This window comes from Anticarsia gemmatalis, chromosome 20 (assembly GCF_050436995.1).
Source record: "Anticarsia gemmatalis isolate Benzon Research Colony breed Stoneville strain chromosome 20, ilAntGemm2 primary, whole genome shotgun sequence".
Classification (NCBI taxonomy): Eukaryota; Metazoa; Arthropoda; class Insecta; order Lepidoptera; family Erebidae; genus Anticarsia; species Anticarsia gemmatalis.
In genome coordinates this window covers 9,696,954-9,712,187 of record NC_134764.1, presented here as the reverse complement: position 1 = coordinate 9,712,187, position 15,234 = coordinate 9,696,954, and the positions used below count along the sequence as shown (strand labels likewise).

The following is a 15,234-nucleotide window of genomic DNA, read 5'->3' as shown; positions in this document are numbered from 1 at the left end:
GTATATTTCCCAGAATCCAGCGTTTACTTAGCTCTTAGAACTAACTAAAGTCCTTAAAGAGAATTTGACTTTAGTGTGGTACAGCTATGAGCATACTATATATTGAGATTTTTTAAGTAAGTAAGTAACATTACGGGTGTTTTAAATAGCCTTCTTTAGTAACGTATATGTTCCAAGATAAAAAATGCGATTTTCAAATGCATTAGCCAAGATTCTTTACTGTGAAAGACTGTTGAGAATAAGAACCTATTTCCCTTCCTATTTAAATAAGTATAAAACTTAAAATTTACTTCTAACAGTAGTCGGTCGTAAACTATAAGTAGCAAATACAGAAAAGTCATTTCAATTACAGCAAGATCCAATCTCCGGTACGGTCAGTCTGTAGATAGCTGCTCAACAGTTTAACTAACAAAAGTCATATCTTAATGCTTTGGACAGTTGACAACAGAATAAAGTATACAAATTTATCTTCATTGTGTATAAATCCTGGACTTTCTTACAGTCACAAACATGTAAATAATAGTTTCTTCTTAGAAATAAACTTTTAAGCATCCTTTGTTCACTGAAAAGAACTGTTGAAATGAAAATAATTCATGGGAAGTTTTCTGGAAGTTTGCTGACTAACATTTAGTTCACAGAATTCTTACCGAACAATGTGTGTGTGTGCAACTGGGGATGAACGTCTTTTACTTTCAGTTGAACAGTTATTCCTCGAATAAATTAAAAACGTAGTAATTTGTATCCGACATTAGAGCTCCTTGCTTTTGTTTTAACCCTTGGAGCTCACAAAAAAGTCATTTTTAAACAAATCAGCTAACTCTAGGCCAAAGCTTCAGCGAGCAGAAAAGTGATCTACCACTAACCTCATAAATAAATATATATATTCATAACTAGCTGACCCGCGCAACTTCGCTTGCGTCACTATAGAGAATGGGTCAAAATTTTCCCCGTTTTCGTAACAGTTTTCGTTGCTACTCCGCTCCTAATGACCGTAGCGTGATGTTATATAGCCTATAGCCTTCCTCGATAAATGGCCTATCTAACACCGAAAGAATTTTTCAAATCGGACCAGTAGTTCCTGAGATTAGCGCGTTCAAACAAACAAACAAACAAACAAACAAACTCTTCAGCTTTATAATATTAGTATAGATTATCATTGTTTCAGGATACCCACTACGAATGGAGCGAAACCGACATCCTATCCCACGGATTCAGCGGCCTAAGCCTCCACCGAGCTGACAGCTTAACCCAACGTCCTCTCGGAGCGTTAAAACGTACCGGCTCCAAAGGCAGTGCCTACAGCCTTCGTAGCATAAGAAAAGAGCAAAAACCAGCTCCAGAAAGACCCCCGGCTATCCCTGACGCAGGTTTTGGGACTTTAGAAGTGAAACTGGCTTATGATAATGCCACGTCTTCGTTAGCAGTGACTGTGTTGAGAGCCAGAGGCCTAATCGGCATGGATATGACGGGATTATCTGATCCTTTCTGCAGACTAGAAGTGTTGCCAAAAGGTGAGTATTTTCGGATTTCATTTTACTGCACCCATTAGACAAATCAAATTAATCAAGTTGATGAAACACGGTAACTCACCGCCGGTTTCTGAAGTACTTTTAGCGGTAGTTTATCTATTCAATAACGTTTAAACTCATATAAAAATGACAGTTTGAAAAGATAGACTATCGCTAAATGTATCTCAGAAACTTGGCATTAAAGCAATATATCGGTGTGTGAATAAGGCAAGGAAAGTTTATAAGGATCGTACCAAATGGCGGTCTTTGGTCTTTATATCCTTATGGAAAAATAGTCGTGATATAATGTACTATCGAACCAACTGATTCATGACCCATTTTGCCGATAATTCGCTTGACACCGTCAAAACAGTAAGAATTTCGTCTCTATCGTCAAAGTTGCACTTAGGACATTTTAAACATGCATACGACTGTGTTATGATGTATCTACGACGACATACAACTTTGACCTTTGTTATTACAGTGCGTAGATACGTTTTCGATAAATCACTCTTAATTTGAATGTAGAATGTAAGTAGTCTAAACTCTTTTCACTACGAAAAAACCTATTTGTGTCAAATATCAAATAGCACGTCATTTAGAAATCTGTGAAACGATTAGGGTAACCATTACAGTCATTGCCCATCATACAGTGATTGCCAATGTTAAGGAATAATACTTTTATTTTAATTTCTAAAGTAACCAGTTCAAATTAATTGCGGTATATGTCATTTTTAGAATATTGGTAACATTTTTAATTTATAGAACTCATGTCTGACGTTTGTGCGACAGGCGTGTAGTTCGAAAAGAAAAAGTAAAAGTTTGTTGCAATATTTGTTAAGGATAACACATTTGAATTAACAGTATTCGCTAGTATTTATAGTTTTTAAGTGTTTTATATTGAATTAGTATAAAGTTACTGAAACAAAGGACTGATGTTCTTTTAGAAAGAATATTTAAGTTGCGTTTATAATACTTAGAGTTTATGTCAATGTTTTACTAAATAAAGACACTATTGACCAAAATTGTGTATCAATTCCTTAACCGGGTAATAACTATGCTGGTTACCCTATATTATTTAATTTTTATAGTTACATTATTTCCTATAATGGCCGAATAAACCATGCCCTGAGTGGGTATCAAACCCACTCCTGACGCGTCGCAGTCGTAACATCAACCCACTACGCCACGGAGCCTGTTGAAAACGGTAGCAAAGCATTATTGTATTGGCGCACAAAGATTTGTCGCAATAATGACAGATAACAAATTCATTACCAAGGAAACGAAAGGTTCAAGCCAATTTCGACCTACGCGTATATAGACGCGTTTTAGAAAATGAGCACATGGTGGGTCATGATTCAGTTTGTTCGATAGTACATATGTACACATTTTAAGCCACATTTTCGTTTTCAGAAGGGACGTATTCCAACCGTCTAAGGACTAAGACAGTGCACAAAACAAAAAATCCGGAGTTCAACGAGACACTACACTTTTTCGGCATCACGGAGTCAGACCTCGCCGTAAAATCACTTGAAATATTCATATTTGATGACGACAGGTCAGTATTTTGATAAGAATGACACGCCTGTTATATTACGAAGGTGTAGGCAGGAGTGTGTGATATCCGCGTTTTGCTATTCATAATAATAGTAACAATAGGCGGCAAAACTATTGCCATATACCGGGCACGTTACCAAACTTCAGACTACTGTTGAGAATCAGCTTATATTAATAAGAAAAGAACTCAATAGATCTCCGACAGATCTGGGAATCTAACCCTAGTAGTAAGCAGTCGATTACACAACCGACCACCCCATAAAGGTATTTAGTATCAGATTGAGATTTAACTTCACTAAATAGTGGTTAGATAATTTTAACGCATTAATCCACTTGCGTCTACAAAACCTTTAGTAATTTCGTTGTATTTAGCCACCTTCAAGGTTCCAAACGTTTGATAGAGCAGGTAAAACCTATCAGAATGCAGATAGGCAAATTGCACCGATAATAGCATTAACTTCCATTGTAAAAGGATTGACCTTGTCGCTATAAATTGATAGTTCACGCGACTAGGCTTCCATATTTTATAGTGTTTATTATTTGGAATATGTAGATATTTGATCGAAAAGCAACGTTTAACCCTAAGATTTTTTTCTACACCTTGTATGATAAGTAAAAATCAACAATTCGCTCGCTTAAACTTAAACGTCGCTTAAACTTCGCTTAAACTATGCCTAACGGCTCTTCTTTTTAGAAAGGCAACAAAAGGCAGTGCTCCAATATTGCCAAAGTAATAACTAAGTTGTTAATAAACTTTTCTTGATTTCCGATATACTAATAATGACTTCACCCACTTCTGGACAAAGACAATTACATTCGTATGAATCTTTTGCCATCCTGATCCATACTACTACTATTAAATAAAAATCCCTTAACTCCAATGTAAAACTTATCCAGCGCCCTATTACCTACATAAAAATACAAATTCCAATACAATTTTAAAAATGATTTGCATGGTAATCATTATCAGATGCGCCTCTCGGACCCTCTTCAATCAAATGATCGTTTATAAAATAACTCAGCTGCAAAAGTTTTGGCGTTGTCATTCGCATGTTTTTCCTGCTTATTGATTAATTGTATGCAAACGGAAATATAATTTAAGTACATGTAAAGTGTTTATTTCGCTTTAAATTCGTTGATGACTTTTAGTTACAACAGGCAAATAATTTATATTGCAATAGTTGCAATCGTTAATAATCTAAGTTAGGCTCGCCTAGATCAATAAAAATGTAAAAAACGTAATAACTATAGAACTGATTTCAACATGGGCGCACAGAGGCGTAGTTTAGGATATAAACTTTTATCTTTATATATTTTCAAACTTGACGCTAGTTGCTAAGTTTACTTACTTGAAACATGCATTTAAAATATAAGTATCATTGTTCTGCCTTACCTTACAAAAATGTAATTTCTGAAAACTCTTCAACAGATACGGCTGCGACGAAATGGGTTCCGCGACGGTAGCATTACGTGAATGTGCTAAGTCTCCAGCACAGCTACGCCTGGCTCTTTCAGGGTCTAACGGTTCAGAGCCGACCGGTCCCAGGATACTGCTGGCACTGTGTTACAGTACCAAGAGACGGGCTCTCGTGGTGACTGTGTGCCGAGGAGCTGAGCTTCCACCGCAAGACAGTAATGGGTACTCGGATCCGTTTGTTAAACTGTAAGTACTATTACAAATTACGACTTGTACATAAAGCGTTATATTCAATTTCGGTATGAAAGAGCAAAAGTGTAAAACAAGTAGGTAATAGGTATGTCGAAATTTGGTAAAATTGTATTAATTCCTAATTAAATACCCGAAGGTGCAGGCTGAGTTGTATGAAACACCCACGTTCCTTAGATAGCAACGTCCCTTTTACACGGGAAGTGGCTATGCCGTGTAATAGGGAACAAACCTATTGCTCAGTGGCGTAACTATACCGTTCGAGGCCCGTGGCAAATTCATTGGATGGGCGCCTTCCCTCCAATATGAAAAACTTAAATGTATGATAAATAAAAAATTGGGAGTGGGGATTCTCCTCTGATCGGGGCCCCATTCCGGTTGGGGGCCCGTGGCATTTTGCCGACTTGCCACCCTGTAGTTACGCCACTGCTATTGCTATACCTATACCGGGACGGTTAACAAATTAAGGACTAGTAATGAGATACCTATATTGTAGTATAAATTCATTTCCCTCCCTCGTTCGGGAGGAAGCCCCAGCTCAGCAGTGGGACTGTTACGGATAAAAAAAAATGAGAACAAACCAACAGTGCTTTGTCCAACTCGGGAATCGAACTCGAAACCTTATTACGAGCAGTGAAATAAACTATCGACAGCGCACAGAGGCAGTTTTTACAAAGTTAGAGTTTATTTTAAAGTGTTAAAATTAACATACTCACTTAACTGTAAAATATTGTTCACAGTCATTTAGACCCAGACCCATACCACAAGAAGCACAAAACATCGATAAAATGGCGAAATCTAAATCCAGTTTGGAACGAAGAATTTCTTTTCGAAACCCGACCCACTGAACTTTCCCGCCAAAATTTGACACTGACAGTTTGGGACAAAGACTATGGCAAGCCCAACGACTTTTTAGGCAGCCTAGTATTGGGAGCCAGTAGCAAAGGAAGAAGGTTAAAACACTGGATGGACTGCATTAAATTCCCTGATCACCGTCACGAATCGTGGCATTCTTTGACGGACACACAACATCTTTAGTCGATTTCATTTGATTTAGTTTTAATTTTGTAATTAAGTTTAAGTAACATGTAGGTAGGTAGTTGTAGCCACTGAAATCAGATTAGGTAGTCTAGTTCCTAGATACTGATATCTGTTAATACCTATCTATCTATATTAATACATTGTTAATCCAGCGTTTTGTGTGCTAGATAACGATGTCAATAGTGACTGCGATAGTGTTAAATGGCTGCATAAATATCGAAAATCTCAATTGTGATTCTGACTTTCTCTTGGGGATAAATAAGTATTTTGCCAAAGATTATTCATACAAAACATATTATGGTATTTAAAACGTTCAACGTAGATTGTTATACATATTTTAAATATTTTATTAAGAGAGCTTCAAAGCAGTAAAGTGCTGGAGATTGTACTTAGAAATGTTATTACGTATAAAACAGTAGAAATTGTTGTTTATTGAATCAAAAGTAATATTTATGGATAACAAACACATATAATTACCTATGTCTTAAAAATCTTACATAAATTAAACCACAGTAGATATTTATTCTATTTGTTTGAAAAATCTAATCAATGAAATGTGCTAAATTGTTTGTTTAACAACTCACCATTTCACGTTATAAAATATCAAAGTTGACGCTGTATAGTCACAACTAATATTTAAATATGTAGGTAGATGAAAATATTTTAAGAAGTTGTTTTGTCAGTTGTCAATGACAAATCTAAAGTTATTGTTTGAATAAATTATATGTGTAAAGATATACGATTATTGACTATTCATATAGTTATCGTGTGCTTAGTTAAGTTTTAAAATATCTGTAAAAGTACCTAATTGTTGTTAAAATATTAATCTGCATGTATTTTTGTACTTTGCTGTTCCAGTTACTAATTATTTTGTGCCAAATGTATCTATGAAGTTTAGTATGTAAGTTGACGACTGCCTTTATATCGTGTACCTACGTAATACTGTGAATAAACAATTTTCAATAATACTGATGTTTTTCTCGAGTATACACAATCATATTTCGCAGGGTTATTTGATGATAAACCTTTTAGGTTTATTACGACACCAAAAATATTGGTCAACATCTTGGTTATCGCAATAAGTACCTACTATTTTTCTAATAAAAATGGTAAAAGCGCGCTTGTGTAGGTATAGTCTAAATATTAAATGTAAACAACGACTACAAAAAGGTGTAAAATACGTTTTCAATTCATTTCATTTCATTTACAACTCTTAAGTTCTTATAATGAAAAATCAGTAATTTTATGACAACATTCTATAATCATTAGAACAAACAACATTTATTTTTATAGGTATATTATGATCCAAGATCCAAGCGTAAACGCGATGCAGAAAACGAAACGTAAAGTCGTTGACTTCGCCCCAAGCAGTAACGAAACGTTTTAAAAAAAAGTTGTTTTGTGAACTTTTTTGACATGTAGGAAATCGTGAGAAAATCGTATTTTATTACCGAAGTGGTAAGAATAAGTTAATGAAATTAACTTTATTTTAGCTAGTGCTAATGTAAGTTTATCACATCATGGCGTTTCTGTGTCCAGTGAGGATTAGAAGGGGGAAGAAAAAGAAATGTAAGTGGAGCTTTCATTGGGAACTTTTCATGTCAATGACCTCAGACTTTCTATATAATTATAAATATATAAAACTAGTAATTTCATCCTGTTTCACCTGACAACCTGTATGCCCAATACCCTTGACCGTGAGAACACTAATATACGCGCTACTACCACTCAGTTTGTGCAAAGTTTTGACAATTACCATTGTTGCAAACTTTCGACAAAGTTCGTATCGTCGTTCGAAACTTTTCGTAAAATTTAATTTTTAGATCTAAACATGTTAAACCAACGTAGTCTTTAGAGAATATTAATTAAATTCAGTTTACAAAAGATTTTGATTCAGGTCAGTAATATCAAGCTTTTTAATGACTAATCAATGGCCTCAGACTTTTTTTTAATACCTAATATGCAGCAACGAATTTAATAACTTCCGAAAAGATCCCTCATTGAGAATTTAGTGGTATAGGTATGTATAAAATATTCAAACATGCTTTTATAAAATCAAAAGCTCCTTAAGCTCTATATAACAAGTCTTCTCTTCATTACTAAGTAACAAAATAATGGTAATTGGTATGTTATTTTAATCATAATAATTTGAGCCCTGTAGAAACTCACATGAGCGAAGTAATGAGACAAACTATTACTATTAACTCCTAATATAAAACTTAATTGTCTATTCTTTTACAATAGTATGGTAATTAATGACACTTTATTTCCATTGTCTATGTTCAAAACTAAAAAAAAGTATAATTTCATATGGAAATTTAAAAAAAACTAGAAAGTATAAATTATACCTTATTTATGCATATGGCATTGATAGAATTAGTTTCAAACTAGTTTCTTAGGCATAATATACTAGTTTTTGTTTAGAATGTCTTAATTTTAAATATATACAGAATATTTGAAATAACTGTCTTTTGAATAAAATATTGATCTTTACTGAGATCATAAAGAAGTGTGCTTTGTTTGTATGATGGCGATTATTTACAAAACTAGTGATCTAATTTTAACATTTAAAAAAAAAACTCTTTCTTCTCATTTTACACTGTACTACAAACTATTGGGAGACTTGTAATAAATACCTCTTATTTAAAGTATGCCAATATGTAGCAAAATTGAGACTAGACTTGCTAGTTACTAGACTATGCTATTTACACATACTTAATAACATAACAGGCATATCTCTATATTTTTGTTCTAAAACTAAAATTATCATCATTAGAATATCACAACAGCTTATGTTATCATTTTAATATCAAATCATACAATTGGCTTAAATATTATGTACATAGATCAATGCAATATAAAATGTACCATCATCAATGTAATTTACTACAAGACTAACTATCAAACCACAATTCACCAACATTTATTTCCCATCTCTGACAGCAAGCAGTGGGGATTCAGACAAGGATCTCTCACGTCCCGGCTCAGGGCTCAGTCCGGGCATGGGTCGGATCACAGGCTCGGCGAGTATAGAGACACTGGTGAGGGTGGGCATTGAGAAGGAGCATGGCCTCAGTCCTGACTCCAAGATGGTGGTGCTTCATGACTTTGCTCCTTGTGTTGATGATGAGTTAGAGGTAAGATGACTTGAAAAACTAGTGGTTTCCTTAATAATGTAGCTGTTTGATGGCAAAATATCCACACTACTCGCTTATTCTCCTACTTATTGGGGTTAATTCAGTTTTCGCATTTCTTTCTAATAAAGTATAGTTCATGCAAGATGTCTTCGTACTGAACTAGACTGCATTATTGGTGTTTCAAATGTTTTTACTGTGGAGAGAAAGTGCATGTTAAAAAACTTGTCTAAACATTATGTAAATCAGACTCACCAAAAGAAAATTACTATTTTAGAAATGTGACAATATTTTAACCCTATTTTATGTGCTATAGTATTACAAATACTTCAACTTATTTTACAATATTTGCAGGTAAAACGTGGTCAGATAGTAAACGTGCTATACCGCGAGAATGACTGGGTGTATGTCATAGTGGCGGAGTCCCGTCGCGAAGGGTTCATCCCGCACTCGTACTGTGCGCCGTGTGAACATGACTTGAAGAAGAAACTGCCGAGGAGTCGATCACCGACTGATCTAGCACATAGAGATGTTTCACAGTGAGTACACAAGTTTAAATTAAAGACTAGCTAAATACGGTCATGTTGTCTTTGCTAATCAAATTTACTCAAACCCAGTAAACAAGCAAAAATACCTTTTTATTTTCTTGCACTATTTATAATTGCTTTCTTCCTAAAGGTCATTTGTTAACAATTTGTCCCATCACTTCACAGATTGTCAGTATCGGATGGGGTAACAAACGACGGTCACTCGGAGTTAGGCAGTGAAGGCGAGGCGTGTCCGTTCAGCAAGGACCCGTCCGGCCGCTACGTAGTGCTGTACACCTTCACTGCCAGAGATGAGAACGACGTAGATGTGGAACGAGGAGAGTTTGTCACTGGTTAGTATTCAGTTCCACTAAATCCGACGAAATTCGGAATTCTTACATAAGATCGAAACTAAAACGTTTTCTTTGTGCACCACAGCGTCGTAGCTGAAATTCTTTTTTACTTTCTTTTAAAATTTTGACTTATAGCACAGGATAATAGCGCAAGTTTCTCTTCAAGGAGTAAGGGAGTGAGAGCTTTCAGTCTACTAGTCGACTTATGACTCGTTTAAAACTGGAGAGATTTAAAAACCCTTTCTGTGTTATGCTATCACCTCATTTATAGCAATTGGTATTCAAGTCTTCATTATTTATTTTCAGTTCTGAACAGAGAAGACCCCGACTGGTACTGGATCGTGCGCAGCGATGGACAGGAAGGGTTCATACCTTCTGGCTTCGTCTATCCCGCCGTCGTTCAAGGTATGAGTGGTTTGAAAAGTATTTTAGCTTTCATTGCTCACAAAATAAGAATCTGTGTTAGTATGGCAATCACCACATATTCTTGCGTTTGATATATTTGAATATTATTTATTTGTTTTGTATGTGCTATAGCAACTCCACAAGACAACACACAGCCCCTGCTATCACCGCCGCCGCCCGCCAACAACTTGATCAACAACAACATGAACAACGCGCAACAACTCGACAGCGACGGCCGGTACCACGGCACCGAGCTAGTCATGCTTTATGATTATAAGGTAAATTATATAATGCGATGAAATTTAATATAAGGGGGTAGACATTCATGGCGAAAAAGAACTAAACTACTTCGGCAGTCAAAAAATACACCAAAAATAATTAGCTCAAATTACCCGTTCATGTCCCGCCCAGACATTATGTGTACTGGACCTTTCAGTCTTTTCAAACACTAAAATTAGCGTAACAGATTTCACATCTAAAAATGTTGAGAAGACAACTGGAAATGATCTTAATAAAGTTGATTCTAATTTTATGCAGTGTCTGGAGATGCGCTGTTTTATAACGCTTTAAAATATTTAACAAATATCATTTCGATAAAATAAACAACTTAATATGTAATGCATTTGTTTACTTCCAGGCGCAAGCACCAGACGATCTATCAGTGAAGCGCGGCGAGTGGGTGTACGCGGACCTGACGCAGCAGACGGTGGAGGGCTGGCTGTGGGCGCACGCGCCCAAGTCGCGCCGCTCCGGCTTCATCCCCACCGCCTACGCGCGCGCCCCGCACACCACCAGTCTCTAGCTCCTAACTGTCGTAACACACTCTCCCTCATGTGCCAACCTGTACTACTCTGTTAACTGGACTGATAAATGCTGTATTTGGTCATCATTTATCGAAATGTCAGGACACTTTTAAATTAGACAACATTTTTTCGACATTTTAGTAACTGCTGAACATGCTTACCTTACTAAGTAAGAGGTACTGTATCTTGTGTGCTACACAATTTGACAGAAAAACCTTTTTTTTTATTTTTGTCACAATATTGTTCAAAAGTGTAACGAAAAAGCATTGAAATCATCCTGTTAACAGACTACTACATAACATGCTCAATTGTTATTTCAAGTCAAATACTAACAAGTCAATGAGTAACTTAAATTCCTTCTTGCCAATAAAGTAGAAAAAATAACAAATAACAATTTTAAAATTATGACTAAAACTATTCAACTAACATTAAATTGGTAAACATTTGTATGAACTGGCTTGTAAAATACTACATAAGGTAAACCTAATTATTGTCTTCCTAATAAACGTTGCGAAGCTCAGATTATTTTCAATATTTTGTCTTTTTCTCTCATATACAGTTTCAAATTTGATTGAAAGTGACAAAACCCTGTATCCGGAGCTTACACAATTCTTATTAGTAAGTCAGTAAGTAGTCACTAATCGTCTTGGTCCTAGCCTACAGCCATATTTTATGTAAATTATAGTTAATAAGTCTCGTCTTCCTTAATATTAAGTATTCCATTCAATTTTATTATTATATTCGCTTATAATGTTATGTAAAATGTCAACGTTTCATGTAAAATAAATCTCCGTCCAAAATTCGACTGATTTTGACAATACGCTTTATATTTTTTTATTATGAATATTTTTAAGATTTGTATGTAATTTTGTACTTATTAATAAAATGGTTCAAAACTATGTTGTGTTTTATTAAAAATCTACACCAGAGGCAACTCAAAACCAAATGTAAGTTATAATAATATCTATAAGCATTAATCTATAATAAAATTGTAATGTATAAGTATGTTTGTCTACTTTCCATGTGAAAACAGCTAAACCAATGAGGATTAAATTTGACAAAACAACAGGTTACATCCCAGAGGATGTAATAGGCTACCCTACTCTTACTCATAACAATCTAATCAAATAATACAAATCAATAGCTTAGCTAGAGTCAGAATTTTGAGAACTCGCGACACACAACCTCAAGAAAATTTGTTAGTATTTCTACAGGAAATAATAAAATCTATTTACCAATAAAAGTATAATTTATTTAACTACAAACCTACAAACAAAACTCAATTTAAATCGATAATAATGTTCTTTTTCCTCTTCTTAGCCTGTTGTTTGATCTCATCCTTGATGGTCCATTCTTCAAGCATTTTCTCTACTTTCTTAATATCTTGTTCAGTCACAGTCACAGGCATTTGTAGGTCTATCTGTTCACTTCGAATAAAGTTTAACGCTTCGAGCTTTTGCTTTAAATATGGGCCTTGCTGGCTTTCTAGTAAGTTTCTATAGTCATCCAACTTTTTGTTGCGTATGTCATCACAGTGCATTTCCGTTAGTTTGCGTAGTGATTCCTTGCGAGATAGCTTATGGAAGGATCTGTGAAAATAAAGAAAAGCTATGATTTACTTTGTTTCCCATAATATATATATATTACTAGCGCCGAAACGTTAGGCATTCCAAGGTAAAATGCGTGTTTGTATATTGTATAATTTTCTGTATTCTATTTGCTATAAGACGATTTAAGCAAATTAACACCATACCTTGTCCTCACTATGAAATTATGAGCAAGGTCTAAGTTTTACTTACTCAGGATGTGCTTTGTATTCGATGTTGAGTTTCTCCAAGAGCCACTCAAATTTCTTGTAGTCATACTGACGGAGAAACTTCAACAACTTCTTCCTTCTGTCGATGCGCTCTTGAACATATTGCTGTAAGAAAAACAGATATTTTCATTTGATAGTCATATAACTTACAAACAGTCATAGTTGTAAAAGTGAAATTAACTCCTCACTCAAGTACATAACTCATTAGTCAACCACAATACTCAAGTGTTGATTGTGATTTTTTAAGAAAGAACTCTCACGACATGCAAGATTTTGTTTCCATGTTTACCTTAATTGTTTTATCAAAATGTAATCATTGGTATACACATCGCTTGTAAAAGTCATTGTGTGTTGCTGAGTAAATGCTAAACTAAGCAAACTCTGGTTTATCAAATAATTAATCAAATAATATTACCTTCATTTTAGAATTTCTGGGGAATTTATCCATATTGTCTTGTAAGTAGCGAATCTGTGCAGTGAGGAATGCAACTGGAACAAAAGATATTAAACATATATTCATCACAAAATTGTGTTGAAGATTAAACATCTATTTGGTTTGTGTTATTACTAGCTTCTGGTTGTTACTTTGTGGGCACCAAAAAATATACCAGATAAAAATATCTTATGCGTTAAATCAAGCTTAAAGTATTAAGTAATATCCACATAAGCAATAAATAAATATCCATTCTTGCTTACAAACTTCACCCATTTATAATATTAACAGGCTAAAACTAAATACTTATTCCACACACTAATAATAATATTAAATAAAAATGAATAATAAGCATACTTTTAGACTCAGCAGAATCCTCATCATACTGGTGTCTCTTGACCCTCTCTTTGAGCTCCTTTTTCACCAATATGTTGTATTCTTTGCGGCCAAGGTGTCCTACTGAGAATAATTTCTGCACCAATTCTGGGGCTCTGCAACATTTAAATACAAATTGTGAGAAGTTTGTTTATTCTAACACAACTTTTAGGTTTTTATTGCAGTTTTTGGGAATTTGATCTCATCGTAGGCACGTATCATATGATATTTGGACTGTTCCATAGGAGCAGCAAAAGCAGGATTTGTTATATTATTGTCAACAAACATACTCATGTATTAATAAACGTATATATTATTCGTAAGACCTGAAAATGGTTACTTACTCTTTGATTTCTTCCGTCAAGGAATAATCCAAGCCAATAGCACTCTCAGGAATTGGTGGTAAACCTTCTAAGTCACCGGACTTCTCTGGTTTGTATGCAGGCACATAGTCCGGCCTTACCCATTTAATATTTACTGTTTTCTTTATACCTCGGGACTGAATAACCGTGCACGCCAAACGTCGCAACATTTTCAATAATAAATTGTTATTTTTCTCCTCAAAATTATAACATCGACCTAACCTCAAATAAAATGTCAATTTGACATTTCACGTTCCATTCGTTTCAGATCTCGCGCGGTGGTTATATAGTTCATATTTGTTGCGTAGAATGGAAAACATTATATCGTCGAACAGCACGTCTATAATTTCCAGATCGATTTATTCTAACTGTTCTACATTACCTGACATATTAAGCTATATCGAACTTCGTCAAATTGGAATGATAGCATCAAACACACAAGTTTGAATGACATGTTCCATGCAATCTGAATTAATTAAAAAAAACTTTTGCACTAGACCTAACGAGTACACTGCAGTCTGAGTCTATCATATTATATTACTCCAATTGTTGCAATGGGGACTTGGTCTACTCGGCAATTTCATCTATACTAATACTAATCTATACTAATTCTATACTAATATTATAAAGCCGGAGTCCGATGGATGAGGGCGGCCCAGGATCGGTCCTATTGGCACTCGATGGGGGAGGCCTTTGTCCAGCAGTGGACGATTCCCGGCTGAGATGATGATGATGATGATGATTATAAAGCTGCAGAGTTTGTTTGTTTGTTTGAACGCGCTAATCTCAGAAACTACTGGTCCGATTTGGAAAATTCTTTCAGTTTTAGATAGCTCATTTTTCGAGGAAGGCTATATAGGCTATATAACATCACGCTACGGCCATTAGGAGCGGAGTAGCAACGAAAAATGTTACAAAAACGGGGAAAATTACGACGTATTCTCTCTTATGTAACGCAAGCGAAGTTGCGCGGGTCAGCTAGTCTTTACTAATATTATAAAGCTGAAGAGTTTGTTTGTTTGTTTGAACGCGCTAATCTCAGGAACTACTGGTCCAATTTGAAGAATTCTTTCAGTGTTAGATAGTCCATTTATCGAGGAAGGCTATAGGCTATATATCATCACGCTACGGCCAATAGGAGCAGAGTAACGTTAAAAAATGTTACAAAAACGGGGAAAATTTTTAATCCATTCTCTCTTATGTGACGCAAACGAAGTTGCGCGCGTCAGCTAGTCTTTAATACATCATAATCCA

General features: G+C 35.1%; 3 protein-coding genes across 4 annotated transcripts in view; 2 read left to right on the top strand and 1 right to left on the bottom strand.

Moving 5' to 3' along the window:
* Nucleotides 1-6,683, top strand: part of Rph (Rabphilin) — a 242,387-nt gene extending 235,704 nt beyond the window's left edge. For both annotated transcript variants that reach the window (XM_076127289.1, XM_076127288.1), the window contains exons 6-9: nucleotides 1,166-1,511; nucleotides 2,922-3,066; nucleotides 4,495-4,728; nucleotides 5,472-6,683. In XM_076127289.1, coding sequence (XP_075983404.1) covers nucleotides 1,166-1,511; nucleotides 2,922-3,066; nucleotides 4,495-4,728; nucleotides 5,472-5,769 — 1,023 coding nt within the window. In that variant the 3' untranslated portion in view covers nucleotides 5,770-6,683. The remainder of the gene's footprint in view (nucleotides 1-1,165; nucleotides 1,512-2,921; nucleotides 3,067-4,494; nucleotides 4,729-5,471) is intronic.
* Nucleotides 6,684-7,141: 458 nt separating this feature from the next.
* On the top strand, nucleotides 7,142-11,893 carry Dlish (Dachs ligand with SH3s). Its single transcript, XM_076127771.1, has 7 exons — nucleotides 7,142-7,341; nucleotides 8,716-8,909; nucleotides 9,261-9,445; nucleotides 9,620-9,786; nucleotides 10,093-10,191; nucleotides 10,324-10,469; nucleotides 10,829-11,893. The coding sequence occupies exons 1-7, from the start codon at nucleotides 7,293-7,295 to the stop codon at nucleotides 10,991-10,993; spliced, it is 1,005 nt and encodes a 334-aa protein (XP_075983886.1). The 5' UTR covers nucleotides 7,142-7,292; the 3' UTR covers nucleotides 10,994-11,893.
* A 331-nt stretch (nucleotides 11,894-12,224) lies between these two features.
* Nucleotides 12,225-14,226, bottom strand: bonsai (28S ribosomal protein S15, mitochondrial). The gene is made up of 5 exons (XM_076127772.1): nucleotides 13,963-14,226; nucleotides 13,601-13,734; nucleotides 13,226-13,299; nucleotides 12,794-12,915; nucleotides 12,225-12,583 (listed from the first exon to the last, which is right to left on the bottom strand). The coding sequence occupies exons 1-5, from the start codon at nucleotides 14,148-14,150 to the stop codon at nucleotides 12,274-12,276; spliced, it is 828 nt and encodes a 275-aa protein (XP_075983887.1). The 5' UTR covers nucleotides 14,151-14,226; the 3' UTR covers nucleotides 12,225-12,273.
* Nucleotides 14,227-15,234: the final 1,008 nt, after the last annotated feature.

Excerpts from the sequence above, each read along its gene's own strand:
- Dlish (XM_076127771.1), top strand. The coding sequence starts at position 7,293 with ATGGCGTTTCTGTGTCCAGTGAGGATTAGAAGGGGGAAGAAAAAGAAA. Across the intron at positions 9,446-9,619 it reads GCACATAGAGATGTTTCACA|ATTGTCAGTATCGGATGGGG; the intron begins GTGAGTACACAA and ends ATCACTTCACAG. Across the intron at positions 10,192-10,323 it reads CTATCCCGCCGTCGTTCAAG|CAACTCCACAAGACAACACA; the intron begins GTATGAGTGGTT and ends TATGTGCTATAG.
- bonsai (XM_076127772.1), bottom strand. The coding sequence starts at position 14,150 with ATGTTGCGACGTTTGGCGTGCACGGTTATTCAGTCCCGAGGTATAAAG. Across the intron at positions 12,916-13,225 it reads CCAGAAATTCTAAAATGAAG|CAATATGTTCAAGAGCGCAT; the intron begins GTAATATTATTT and ends TTTTTCTTACAG. Across the intron at positions 12,584-12,793 it reads GAATACAAAGCACATCCTGA|ATCCTTCCATAAGCTATCTC; the intron begins GTAAGTAAAACT and ends TTATTTTCACAG.